General features: G+C 46.5%; 2 protein-coding genes across 2 annotated transcripts in view; both read left to right on the forward strand.

The window, feature by feature from the left end:
• The first annotated feature begins 2,496 nt into the window (after positions 1-2,496).
• LOC105284195 (GRB2-associated-binding protein 2) lies at positions 2,497-7,219 on the forward strand. The gene is made up of 7 exons (XM_011347530.2): positions 2,497-3,023; positions 3,513-3,641; positions 3,716-3,896; positions 3,971-4,246; positions 4,330-5,070; positions 5,146-5,288; positions 5,402-7,219. The coding sequence occupies exons 1-7, from the start codon at positions 2,943-2,945 to the stop codon at positions 5,645-5,647; spliced, it is 1,797 nt and encodes a 598-aa protein (XP_011345832.1). The 5' UTR covers positions 2,497-2,942; the 3' UTR covers positions 5,648-7,219.
• A 749-nt stretch (positions 7,220-7,968) lies between these two features.
• Positions 7,969-12,282, forward strand: part of LOC105284196 (uncharacterized protein DDB_G0284459) — a 60,559-nt gene continuing 56,245 nt past the window's right edge. The window contains exon 1 of the mRNA XM_011347533.3: positions 7,969-8,396. The gene's annotated coding sequence lies outside the window, so the exon portion shown is untranslated. The remainder of the gene's footprint in view (positions 8,397-12,282) is intronic.

A 12,282-nucleotide genomic window follows, 5' to 3' on the forward strand; every position in this document is an offset into this window, starting at 1 on the left:
AGCTTTAGGTTGGTGAAATGAAAAATCTAATTTAAATATTATTTTTTCTGAAAATTAAACAAATTTGAAAAAAGAGCTGTACGCAAGATCGCGAAAGTGTGCTCCTAATATAAGATACCTTGAGAAATCGGTGTTAAAAGTGCAAAATACATCAGTATTGCAAGTAAAAAACTTTATTAGATAGTTTTATAAAAATACTGCTGCCACAGCCTTCGCCAAATCTTCACGATTCCACTGTCGACGCTTCCTCGTTTCTCTAACCTCCATAGTCAGATTCTATAAAAATTAAATACACAAAAATTCGTAATATAAATTCGTATTAACTTTTCTTTAACCTTAACGTAGTATTTTCTTTCTTTTTATTACACTACATAATCTTCATATTCGAGCAATAATTATCTCATATTAAGAGTACCCTGAATATCTCATTATACGAGCCACGCGCCTAGCGGTTCCGCGATCATGAAATCTAACCTCTACAATTAAGCAATTCAACAAATCGCGTATTTTCCTGTTACTACGATTCTACTCTATCATTGCATACTGAATTTATTGCCAACCATTTCTTTATTATGTAATAAACAAGGTTTAAAGACTTACCTTAAGTTCCTTTGACATGTTCACAATTTCACAAACCTTTTCTTGCAAAAGCTAAACGCAATAACGAACAATGAATTTTTCACTAAATATATTTTACACCAAGAGTAATAAGTTTATGGTGGAATTAACAGATGGTGCTCACTAGTTCAGCAGAAACTCCAGTATCTCATATTAGGAGCATATCTCATAATAGAGGATTTCCTCTATATTATAATGTATATATTATAGAGTTACATGCATTCTATATATACTACATATACATATACATATGTGTGTAGAATGCATGATAGATTAGAATCTAATGCGGATTTTTACAACGGTAGAACGAAGAGACGAAGGAGACGTCGAGAAGTTTAGACGATCCCATGGATTATCTCCTGGCTTTCGGCAACGTTCGTTATCGCGTTCGTTCGTTATCTCCCGAAAAGGAAAGTTCGACCGATGATGCCGCACGACCGCATGAATCTTCCCCTCGGACGAATTATTAATCGGCTGGAATACTTATTACGATTCCTCGACGTGCTTTGTCGCACGTATATTTATTACTCGATCTCTCTTCCTTTCGGTTTCACCTGCTTTCTTTTTCTGTTTTTAATGTATATATCCTCTTTTCTATATAAACATAGGAAAGTAAAATGTAAAATGTATATAAAATAATAAATAATATACGCAAAATAGATAGTTGTACGAGTGTGTATTTGTAAAATTACGTGATACGAATTTTTGTACGTTTTTTTAACTGTTCAGTATACAAATTAAAATATATTTTTATCATAGAGATACACGAACTCGACATGTATGCACAAAGAAAGAGAAATGGCGTCCGACAGAGTACGGTGCAGCATTTGAGGTTAAGATCGACCTGCATGTACGCGCGTAATGTACTTATTTGATCATTTCCTGCTCGCACTCTCCATTTCCACGGCGACAGCCACGGATTATGCAGGGAAAGTCGCGATTCACGATAAGAAATCCCGATCGGAGTGAATTAGCAGCTATAATCACGCGATTAACTGTAAATCTGTTTCCTCAACTTTCTACGGACAACTTCCGGATGGCGGTCTAGATAATATTTTTGCAGTGATAGGACGCAATCGATCGATATCGATCGAATCTATCCTTCGTGTAAAAGAAGCGTTATCTTTCTTCGCATTGTTATGGAGACAAAGCGACGGCAGATTTGCGGAATGACAGGGCCGAACTCTCGAGTATCGATCGCCTTATAAGCGTCGTGGATGTTGAGTCGCAAATCGAGCGCTGTTCGCCGCATTACGCGCCGCGCGAATCCGTCCGTCAATCCTTTTCGCCGGCGCTCGAGAGAACAGCCGACAGGATCCGCTCTGGCGCACCCTGCGCGTGCCGGATGCACCCTGTCCAAGAGTACTCGCTCCCGAGAACCGTGAGCGAGGCAATTCATTCTCGGTGCGCTCGGCTCGCGACGTGAACGGTTCACCACGCGTGATCGTGCGTGCCGCATGACCGTTCACAATGGCGACCACGGTGAACGTAGCCGCGGTTCGTCGCGATCATCTCGTGCCGTCGGCTCCCAGTTTCGCCTGCGCGCGAGCATGAATTAGCGAACTTCCGACGTTCCGCTGATCGAATTCGGTCGTACGGTAACCTGATGTCACAGAAACGTGATAGAAAAGAGAGGTAGGGTAGCATGCAGAGTACTCGAGAGAGATGCTCGATGCGTGAAGCATGAGCGGAGCGCCGCGCCCGCGTTCGGGGGGCTCGGGCGTCGCGGGGTACGCGTACGTCACTGCGCTGTCATCGACGGGCTCCACGATGCCGTGTGTCACTCGCGCGAGCCTTGGCACGCGCGACCGCGGTGGCGGCGGTGGTGGAACGGGGAAGGCGAGGTCGAGGGGAGGCGATGCCCGCCGCCGCCGACGTCGTCGGGCGTCTTTGTGTGCCGCGCGAGGTTCGTGAGCTGGTCGTGTCATTTGCCATTGCGGTGTCGGTGTGTTGGTGCCGTCGTGCCAGCGCGCACGTGAGGGAAAAGGACAGAGGATAGCTGAAGAGAGGGAGGGCAGTGATCGAGCGCGAGGGAAAGAGAGAGGGAGTCAGTTGAATCGGCGAAGGGTGGTGCGTGGATGGTGTCGCTCGTTCTCGGGTGCTTCGCGGTGTGCCGTCGGCTCCAAAAATAGGACAAATGGACGACGAGCGTCTCGCCGTCGCCGCCGTCGGTGGTTCCTCGCGCGCGCGCGTTCCTCGACGATGAGTACCTCGGGATACTGCTGAGAACGTAGATAACGTACGGCGAGCGACGGCTCCGCGCTGCGCTCTCCACCATCTCTGAGGAGAGAGAAAGAAAGGGAGAGAGAGAGAAAGAGAGGGAGATGGAGGTGCTCAAGACTTCCCAGGAGATCGTCCACGAAGGATGGCTCATCAAATCGCCGCCCTCGAAGCTCTGGAGAGCGGTCGGTATACGATGCGACGGAATTTAATGCGGCTTTCGCTTAGAAACTTAACGCGAACCCCCCGGGAAGTCTGGTCATTGTTTACGTACGCTGGCCTCGGACTGTCGAGTCGCTGCGTTGGCTCTTTATTCGACTCTCTGCCGACTTCAGACTCCTGGAGCGCCTCGGCTCGTCTAACCTCTCGCGGGGAGTCCGCAATTGAGTCCGCTCGATTCACTTTTACGAGGAATGCCTCGACCTAACCTAACTCGGGAAATCGTACGCCAGAGAGATCTCTTCTTCGTGTTTAATATCGTTTCCTTGAGACTCGCAGTTTCTTTTCCAACAAAGGGAGGCAATCCGCGCAATATGCGACGTAATGTGGTTATCGCGCCTTTTGCATGTTTATCATAATTTCGCGATGATAGCGGGATACTGTAGGTAATGCAGTTCGCGTTTGGACAGTACGGTAGACAGTAGCGTTATCGAAACGTTGTTTTTGTCTGTTAGCGATGGAGGAAGCGATGGTTCGCCCTCCGTCACAGCGGCGAGCTGCCTGGACAATACTTCCTCGAGTATTACACGGACAGACGCTGCCGCAAGCTTAAAGGACGCATTGATCTAGATCAATGCGAGCAGGTGACTTATCTCGGTCTTCAGTTTGTACAGTTTGTTCCCGTTGGCCACAAATACTGACGTATGATTTGTTACAGGTGGATGCAGGCTTGCGATTTGAGAACCGTAAACAGAAGTATCAGTATATGTTCAATGTCAAGACGCCCAAGCGGGTCTATTACTTGGTAGCCGAGAACGAGGCGGACATGAACAAATGGGTGGACGCTGTCTGCCAAGTCTGCGGTCTAAAAGCGTACACTCAGGACGAGGAGCAACAAAGTAACGACGCTTGCATCTACAACTCAGATTTCTTTTTTTGCCACAATGATCGGTATAAATCACATTTTTTTCAGTATTTCAATACGAGTCGCAGGAATCCCCGCCAACCTCGCCCACTAGCACGATCTCCGGTCCTTACATTCCTATTAGCGAGTGCATTTCCGGGCGTCGGCTCAACGACACCAGTTCCCTAAACTCGACTCTCGGTCAAGGGCCTGAGCACTACGATGCACCAAGAAGATTGGCACCCTCGCCACCGCGCTCACCCACGACGACGGACGCTGAAAGCGTCTTCACCGACGACGAATGGACGATGCCCGTGCCCAGTGCGAATTGGGAGACGCTTCCAGGTGAGCATCTGTTGATCTGCGCGCAGTTAGATCGACTCTCCGTATTTGCATCTGCCAACGAGATAAACTCTTAATAAACGTAGGCGATTTGCGGCACTCTCACGGCACGGCCGACGCGGAGATCGGCTCGTGGAGCGTGAGGAAACGCTTTGGGAAGCTCAGGATCGTGGATTCCGCGGTACCGCCAGCCATCGAGAAGTTACCGGCGCCGCCCAGACCACCGAAACCGCCTCACATGCTGCCCGAGTTACCAGGACACAACTACCTGAACTTGGACGGCGCTACCGAGAGCTCGAAGCCAACCACGCCAGCGACGCCGGGATCGACAACAGCACCATCCGCTGCGACAGGCACCGTGACCGACGAGTCGTACGACTTCCCCAGGTCGCATCAACCGCAAACGACCGTCGAGAGCAGCGTAATGATCGATCAGTCGTCGAAGCACTTTTATTCGAACGCGGCGCCGAGTACCGTTGACGAGACCACGCACAACGTATTCCGCTACGACTTCCACGAGGACGAACCACCGAGCCCGCGTTCCGAGAGTTCAACCACGGCGACGTACTCGAATCTGCCGAGCCCGCTCGTACGGGACGGTACGGCGAGCGCCGTGCCGACCACCATGGCACCGCCACCACCGGTAGTGCACAGGGAGCTGAAACCGGGCAGGAAGACCAGCGACTCGACGTCCATCATCAGCAACGAGCCATCGCCTGGACTAACGATCACGGTGTACGAAGTGAGCTCCGCCGAGCACTCGCCGGCCGAACCGCCGAGCATCAACAGGAAGCTGAAGCCGCCGTTGAACAAGTCGCCGGTGGAAGGTAAACTTGCATCGTTACTGGAAGGCGCAATTCCCGACGGAAAATTTGTCATCTCGCGATTTGACGCGTTCGCAGGACCCCATCTGCAGTTGGCGTCTCCTCCTGGTCGGGGAAGAATGCGGGCGGCGCCCAGTCCGACACCTCCGTCACACGTGCACTCGACACGTCATCAGTCGACGTCGGACGAGGACAATAACGCGTTCGAGGATAAAGAGGAGGTAAGACTGCGATTCGCGGAAACTACGCGCTCGCGATCTTGGCCATTGACGCGGCGCGGGCGGCGGCGGCGGCGGTGTGATCTCATGCTGTGCATGCGCAATTCCATTTCCAGATATACTATTATCAGGATCACAACACGTTTATTCCGGCTTCGAACCGTCGCCTGGTGGCACTGCAGTATCTGGATCTCGACCTCGAGGCAACGGAGAGCTTCAGCTCGTCGACGTTACCGCCGTCGCAGTCCTCGCCGAACACGACGGTGTACAAAACCGTGGACTTCCTAAAGACCGAGGCGTTCAATCGCACCCGGCAGCGAGTCGAGGAGGAGAGGAAATTGTGCTCAAACGAGTTGGCGTAGAGAGCGAGCGTTTCTGTCGTACAAGCCGCACGGCATGCGTGAGTCAGGCTTTTACACCTCAAACACTACCTTCAGGCCTTAAACAGATCAAGAGATTCACGCGACCAATTTATTTTTCGCTATATCTAATGTAGATAGCATAGCGCGTGAATACAATACTGCGCGAGGATGTTGGCAGTCCTCTCGGACGAAAGACTGCGACGCGAACGCAGTACTTACCAGTAAGTCTACCAGAAGATCGCTTTTCCGCGGTCTCTTACCTTTTAGCGACGGTTTGCAGTGATGCATTCTGCATTGGCTATGTAGTCAGAAGAGGCAATCGGTTATCAAAGCATTGTACAGCAACATAAAATGGACCAAAAATGTAGCAAGTTATAGATTAGGAGAACGAGTGACGCAGCCGACGACCCGACGAGGTGTTCACACACCTCTGCCAGTGGACGTCGTCGTACCGGGAAATTCCCTCGAAAGGGGAATCTTTTTCAATTAGATAAGTATTATATACAAGTCGTAAAGATTCTTATATTTGGGTACAATTTTATGGTTTTGCATATTAGAGTTTTACGTAGGGTTAAAGCGCGAGACATTTTTATCGTCGATTACGTGCAACGAACAGTTACAATCCGTAGTATTGCTCGTTTTAAGGTATAGCCTATTTTTTTTAGCTATTAAGTAAATGATATACGAGACGTTTTTATCATGTGACGCGGTCCGTTTCAAGGCAATTAGAGACGCCGAGACACGTATCGCAGAAATAACCGGTTAAGAGGATCACAGTTGAACAGTATCAGGTTTTAATATGTTACATGGATCACTTCATCGAAGCGTAATCCAGTTTTAACTACGTGGAACCACGTAGACGATCACGAATTTCGATTAAGACTTTGTAAAAATTTATTGTACAAAGCTATTTTTAAAGATTCGCCACTGATTTACGTTCCAATTAGTTTTAAACGAAACTTGTGTGATCGAAATTGTTATTTCGGTATATATTGCAACTATTATGCAACAATAGAAATGTAATTGTTGCGAAGAAAATTCAAAATATGAAAATATGCTTGATAATTAATCTTTAAATATTTTCTCAATTGTAAACGTGCATGCCATAAATATGTATGTGTATACATAATACTATACGTACACGCGTATGTACAAAGAACGCAATATTATTTTTGTAATGATATTGACGATATTGAAAGTTTTAATCATTTGTGATTTTATTTTTCGAATTGATCGAGAAATCACGATTTATCAACATTGCAATTTGTTTTGTACATATTCCTCGCGTATGTGGCCTTAAAAGGAAATTTCTAATTAATTCGCAATTATATATGTGCGATTATCATATAGATATGTTAAATACAGCATGTTAATATTAATGAACACGAAATTTTCGAAATTTGCCTAGAGCAATTGTAACGTTACAGAATAATAATGAACGTGTACAGAATGCTAATCCTCGCAGATTTACATTCTTACATTCTTCACGTTACATATGTGCTCGCCGAGTTAGAAAGTTGATGGATGTTATTAAAAATTTTTGCAAGAAATATATGTTATACATATGTGTTACATAGTATTTTCCCAATTACGCGAGCACTGTCTACTACCCTAGTTAGATTTTATCATTCCATTAATAGGAAAGGATACATCTCGAAAAAAGAAAGACGGTATCGAAATTATACACTATTTGAACAATTTAAATTTAAATTGAAATAAAATAGCACTGAGAAGGTTGGCGACATTGTAAAAAAGTAACAAATGCAGCAACTGGTCAGTTCGGTCATTGGTTTGTTCGAAATTTTGAATCTGATTTGAATCTAAATTTGCGCAAATTTTATTTCACACTGTTCCATCAATTCAATTACACGAAGTACTCGATTCATTTATCTGTGATTGGAATCGATCTTTCGTTCGCACACTGGACCACGCGCCACATGTGTATATATTTATTAATACTATTAAAAAGATGCATCAAATTCGTAAAACATTTCGGCATTTGTGCCGAAATATGTGAAAGGAGATTTAATATTTTTATTACATTTTTTATGATCTGTGATGCGTATCAAGGAATCAGTATCACGCATAAATAAATTTTTGCTGCAAAATTAATCGATTTATATAATCCCCGCAGTATTAAAAAACAAAACCTCGGTAGACAATATTTATCAATCGCCGATATAACCTGTACATGAGCGCCGCGAAGTTAGCCAATGCGCGTCCACCGTGCGCCCGAGCTGCGCGGTGGGGGTGTCGGTCAAAGTCGGCCCCGTTCGCCGTCACTCGTCTGACGACCGCGAGGCGCGCGCGTACGTACGTCGCGCTATCCCGTTCTCCTTTCATCTCGCGTCGCGTCTCCGTTCGTTCCTGCGCGCCGTCGTGTCCGTCGGTGCGTCGCGCCGTCGCGGAACGCACGCGTGCACTGCATACGCCGCCTCCGATCGTCTCCGTGTCTCGGAGCACGCGGAACGTCCGCAAACCGCAGTCGCGCGTCGCGGCGCGTCGGGTTCGCGCGCGTGTCTTCCTGCGCTCGGCGTACCGCGTCGTCTCTGGTGTGCACCGCGTACCGCGTGAAACCGTCGCGTGTGCCGGGTTCCTTGCGAAGGCAGTTCGTCTTCCGGAGTAACGATCGTCCGGCGAAGGAGAATAAGAAGGAAAGAGAAGGAGAGAGAGAACAGTTGCAACATCGAGCGGGATCGTCGAGCAACATCGAGAAGCTGCGCCGCTGGGATTATTCAAATATTTCGAGGTAGGTGCATGAGTGTGCGTGTGTGCGTGGATGTAGCATGCATACTCGCGCGCGCGTTGTACTTTCGGAGTCCCTTTTGGCGGCCGCGTTTCCCCGTTCCCGGAGCGCGGGGCCATCACCACCTGTTGGCCATGGAAAAGTGCAACGACTCGCGACGGCCGATGCGACCGACGCCTCGAATCACGATCCGGGCTCCCGGTTTATTTACTCGCGGTTACGATCGCGTGGAAACACCACTCCCTTCTCGATCCCGATCGGCGGGCTCGGTTTACCTACTTCAGAATGTATAACGTATTCGAAGCTCGTACGATCGCGTTATTGGTCGCAGGACCGGTAAGGACGCGCGCTTTGATATGCGTGGAGTCCATTTTTTCGCAACACGGGAATCACGGGTAAACGTAACCTCTCGTGAGAACGCTAGCCCGTATATTATTGCGTATTTGTTAAATTAGAATTTAATTGACTTGTTAATTTGTTAAATTAGAATTAACATCGAATTGCAAAGGGTTCATCGAACTTGACGTAAAATTAGGTAAACACTGATGTGTATGTGTGCGTCACGCGTTTCGAGTTTACACGCGCAAGCTGCATCCGTGAATATTGAAAGAGCTGTCGGTCCTCGCGCCGTTTCGATGTCGAGACTTGTATCTGCGACTCGCAGGTAAAATGTCATCAACGTTCAAATAATTCGGTGGAGGCTACATTTTTTCCTACAGTCGAGCCGATCGCGGAGCGTCTTTAACCTCTCGCTTTGCATGTGAATCGTAAGTTTATCTGGCCAATCTCCGTGATTTATACTTGCATTTATCTCGCACAGTCTGAATAGGAATTCGCGAAAATCGCGCTTAATTGCACTCGGAACGGGACGTGAATTACACCGAAGCCGACGACGAGACGCCGAAGCACACGAGAAATATCGTACGACTGAAAACGTTCCTAGACCCGGTGTCAATTTAAGGGGGTATTCTAGTGTAAAAGCGGAATTTGTATGCTATTTTGGTGAATTTTTTGGAAAAAAGTATAAGGTTTTTTGAGGCAGGGTTTTCCCTGCTTATTCATACATATTTGGTGTATGTTTCCAAATTTTTGTAGTAGACAATTACTATAAATAAGCGCTGCACATGATATTAAATAAGAACATGAAAAAAGAAGTTGGTCCATGGTTCCCATGATTTCAGCTGTTCTGCTCATCTGAAACAAAAAAACCAAAGAGATTCTTAATTAGTACGAGTGTGGCTATAGCAGGCACCAGAATGAAAAAAAAATGTTGAAAATTTAAAACATGACTTCATTGAGAAAATTAAGTTTCGATTTGTGCCATTTTTTTCACCATTGAAGGGCTGTAGAAATTCCAAAAAACAATATTTCGACTTGATTGCGGTAGGGGCTATAGCCACACATATACTGAAGATGTGTGCAAAAGCCTGAGTCAATTGATTAACTGGTTTTTGAGATATCATGGGAACCAATTTGAAAAACATGGTTTCGAGAAAAACACGTTTAAAGTTTTTCATACTGATTACATAGAGATAATGTTACTTACGATCAATCGGCTAGTCCAGGGCCATACAGGGGACATTCCTCTTGTTCGTAGAAGTCCTGCAGAGCTCATCTCTCTTCCCTGCGATTCATTCTCTGATCTCGAGAGAAGTTAGTGGAGCGCCGCTCCGAGCGGGTGATACGAGCTTCGTTCCGGGAGTTGCGTACATCACCGCTTGCTGACCAATACTAACTCCCATCACGTTCATAAGTTTGAAAATTGGCATAAATCCTTTATTGAAAATTATAACTGCCAAGAATGTTGCTATTTCGACAACTTTCACGCCAGCATGGAGATGTTTTGGAGCAAAAGTCCAAATCAATGAATTTAGAGATTCATTGTACTATATAACCTGTACTATACAAAGGCTCCAATTCAAATGTACGACCTTCAAAGAATAACGATCTTCCGATCCTATCTAAAATACTAACACAATGCTCTGTTGTGTGCCGCGCGGTCCAACCGCCGAGCGCGCGCCAGAGGTTATTTTCTATTAGGTGCTATTACTTTGTTAATTTTGCGAATCGGGCTAAATCTTCTCGCAGACATATTTTCCATACCATATACTTGCAAAATATGCCAAAAAAATTCGATTTTTCTGACATGCTACACTAGAATACCCCCTTAATTCTCAGCGGGATAAGATCCGTATGTATTATATATGAGTCGGGGATGAGATACGATCGGATGAGGAACTCTCGCCCTCGCCATTAACTCCACCGCATTCCGTCTGTACCAGCACGTATTATTATTGTTGAAGAACGTAACGGGACTCCGAAAGCGCGGCGTCGCGCACGAATCCCGGGAAATCGCCGGAAGTGGATTCAACAGTCGCGGGCATGATAAGTACGAATTATAACATCCGTCCGCGCAATTGCGATTCGCGCGGCGAATTTTCTCCCCGCCGGTATTTTTCGGAATTTCGCGCTTTTGTCGGCTGGAGGACACGGGGAGGGAACGCACGCGTCGCTTGCTTTTCTTCTCGTCTCTCGCGAAATTTTGTAATCCGTGCTGTCTCAGCCGCGAGCTGGCCGAAATCCCGCGGGGCGCACGCGCGAAGTTGGATTTAACTTTGCAAGTGAGATTTTCCCTCGCGATGTACTTCGCTGAATTTCGTGGAATACTCGTTCTTTCGATCAATATTAAAGCAGTCAACATCTTCCGATATATTTTTCTTCCGTGATTATTATCTTTACGTCGAGAAGGAGTTATCTGTTTCTCTCTGAAACGTAAACCGATCGATGCTGCTATTTTTCGTCTTTTTCCTCACGTTTTACGTTTCATGTTGATTTTACGATGTTACGTGGTTTCGAAATCGAACCGAATAATTCTCGAAACCGCATAATTCGGCACCACATGACGCAGCTTCGAGTTTACAAAACATGCCACGCGAACATATGTGTCTCGTTCGTGCCGCAAAGCGGTTTTGAGCATTTTACGCGCGTGATTGACGGCGAGATTGCACCGTCTCCGTAGTAACGAGGTCATTACAATCGCGGTAACGATAGTTTAATTTGTCGTGCGCGACGCGCGGATCGCTTTAACGAAAATATTTGCGTTCTGCCGAGCGCACACGGAGACATCCGAGAACGCTGTTTAATTTCGCGTCGACGTCGATATTGTCAGGCCAAATATTATGAACGCTTTGCGAATACTTTTACATCGTGCGCGCGATATTAATTGCAAGGATATAATAATACAGTCCGCGGCACGAATAAGATAATGTTTACCAAGGTATATTACAAGCGCGCACGTAATTCCACGCCGATCGCAAGAGTGAAAATTGCAAAATGAGGATGAGTGCTGCGAACGCGTGTAAATTATTCCCCGGCAATTTGCCTCATAAGAACAAATATAATAATATTGTTTTGCGATAAACAGGCGATAGCGGTTGCGAGAACAAGCGTTGCAAGTGCGCGCATAATTCCGAGAGTCAATTATGAGAATAAAAACCGCACTCTGAATACTGTACACGCGCGCATTACTTTGCGGCGACGATGGCGGTTACGAATTTAAATTGTTATTAACGCCACGAATCTCTCTCGGAACACAAAGGCGCCCGATAATTGCGACACGTAATCAGGCATTAAGGTAGGCACGGTTACAAGGTTACACGATCGCTCGTCCGATCAGTAATGCCGGATCGTTACGAAATCGCTAATTTGCTGAATTGTTACTGATGCATGCCGGCATTTGTTGATCACGTAGCGTTCTGGCACGCAGCTCTTTATTGTAACTCTATTGTAAATTCCGGAATGCTATTATATGAGTACCACGGGAGAAAAGCAGCGATATCGTCGTGCGAAAATCGTGCAGCACCGTGAAATTTATGTCTAAATACATATT

The sequence above is a fragment of the Ooceraea biroi genome, chromosome 12 (genome assembly GCF_003672135.1).
Source record: "Ooceraea biroi isolate clonal line C1 chromosome 12, Obir_v5.4, whole genome shotgun sequence".
Classification (NCBI taxonomy): Eukaryota; Metazoa; Arthropoda; class Insecta; order Hymenoptera; family Formicidae; genus Ooceraea; species Ooceraea biroi.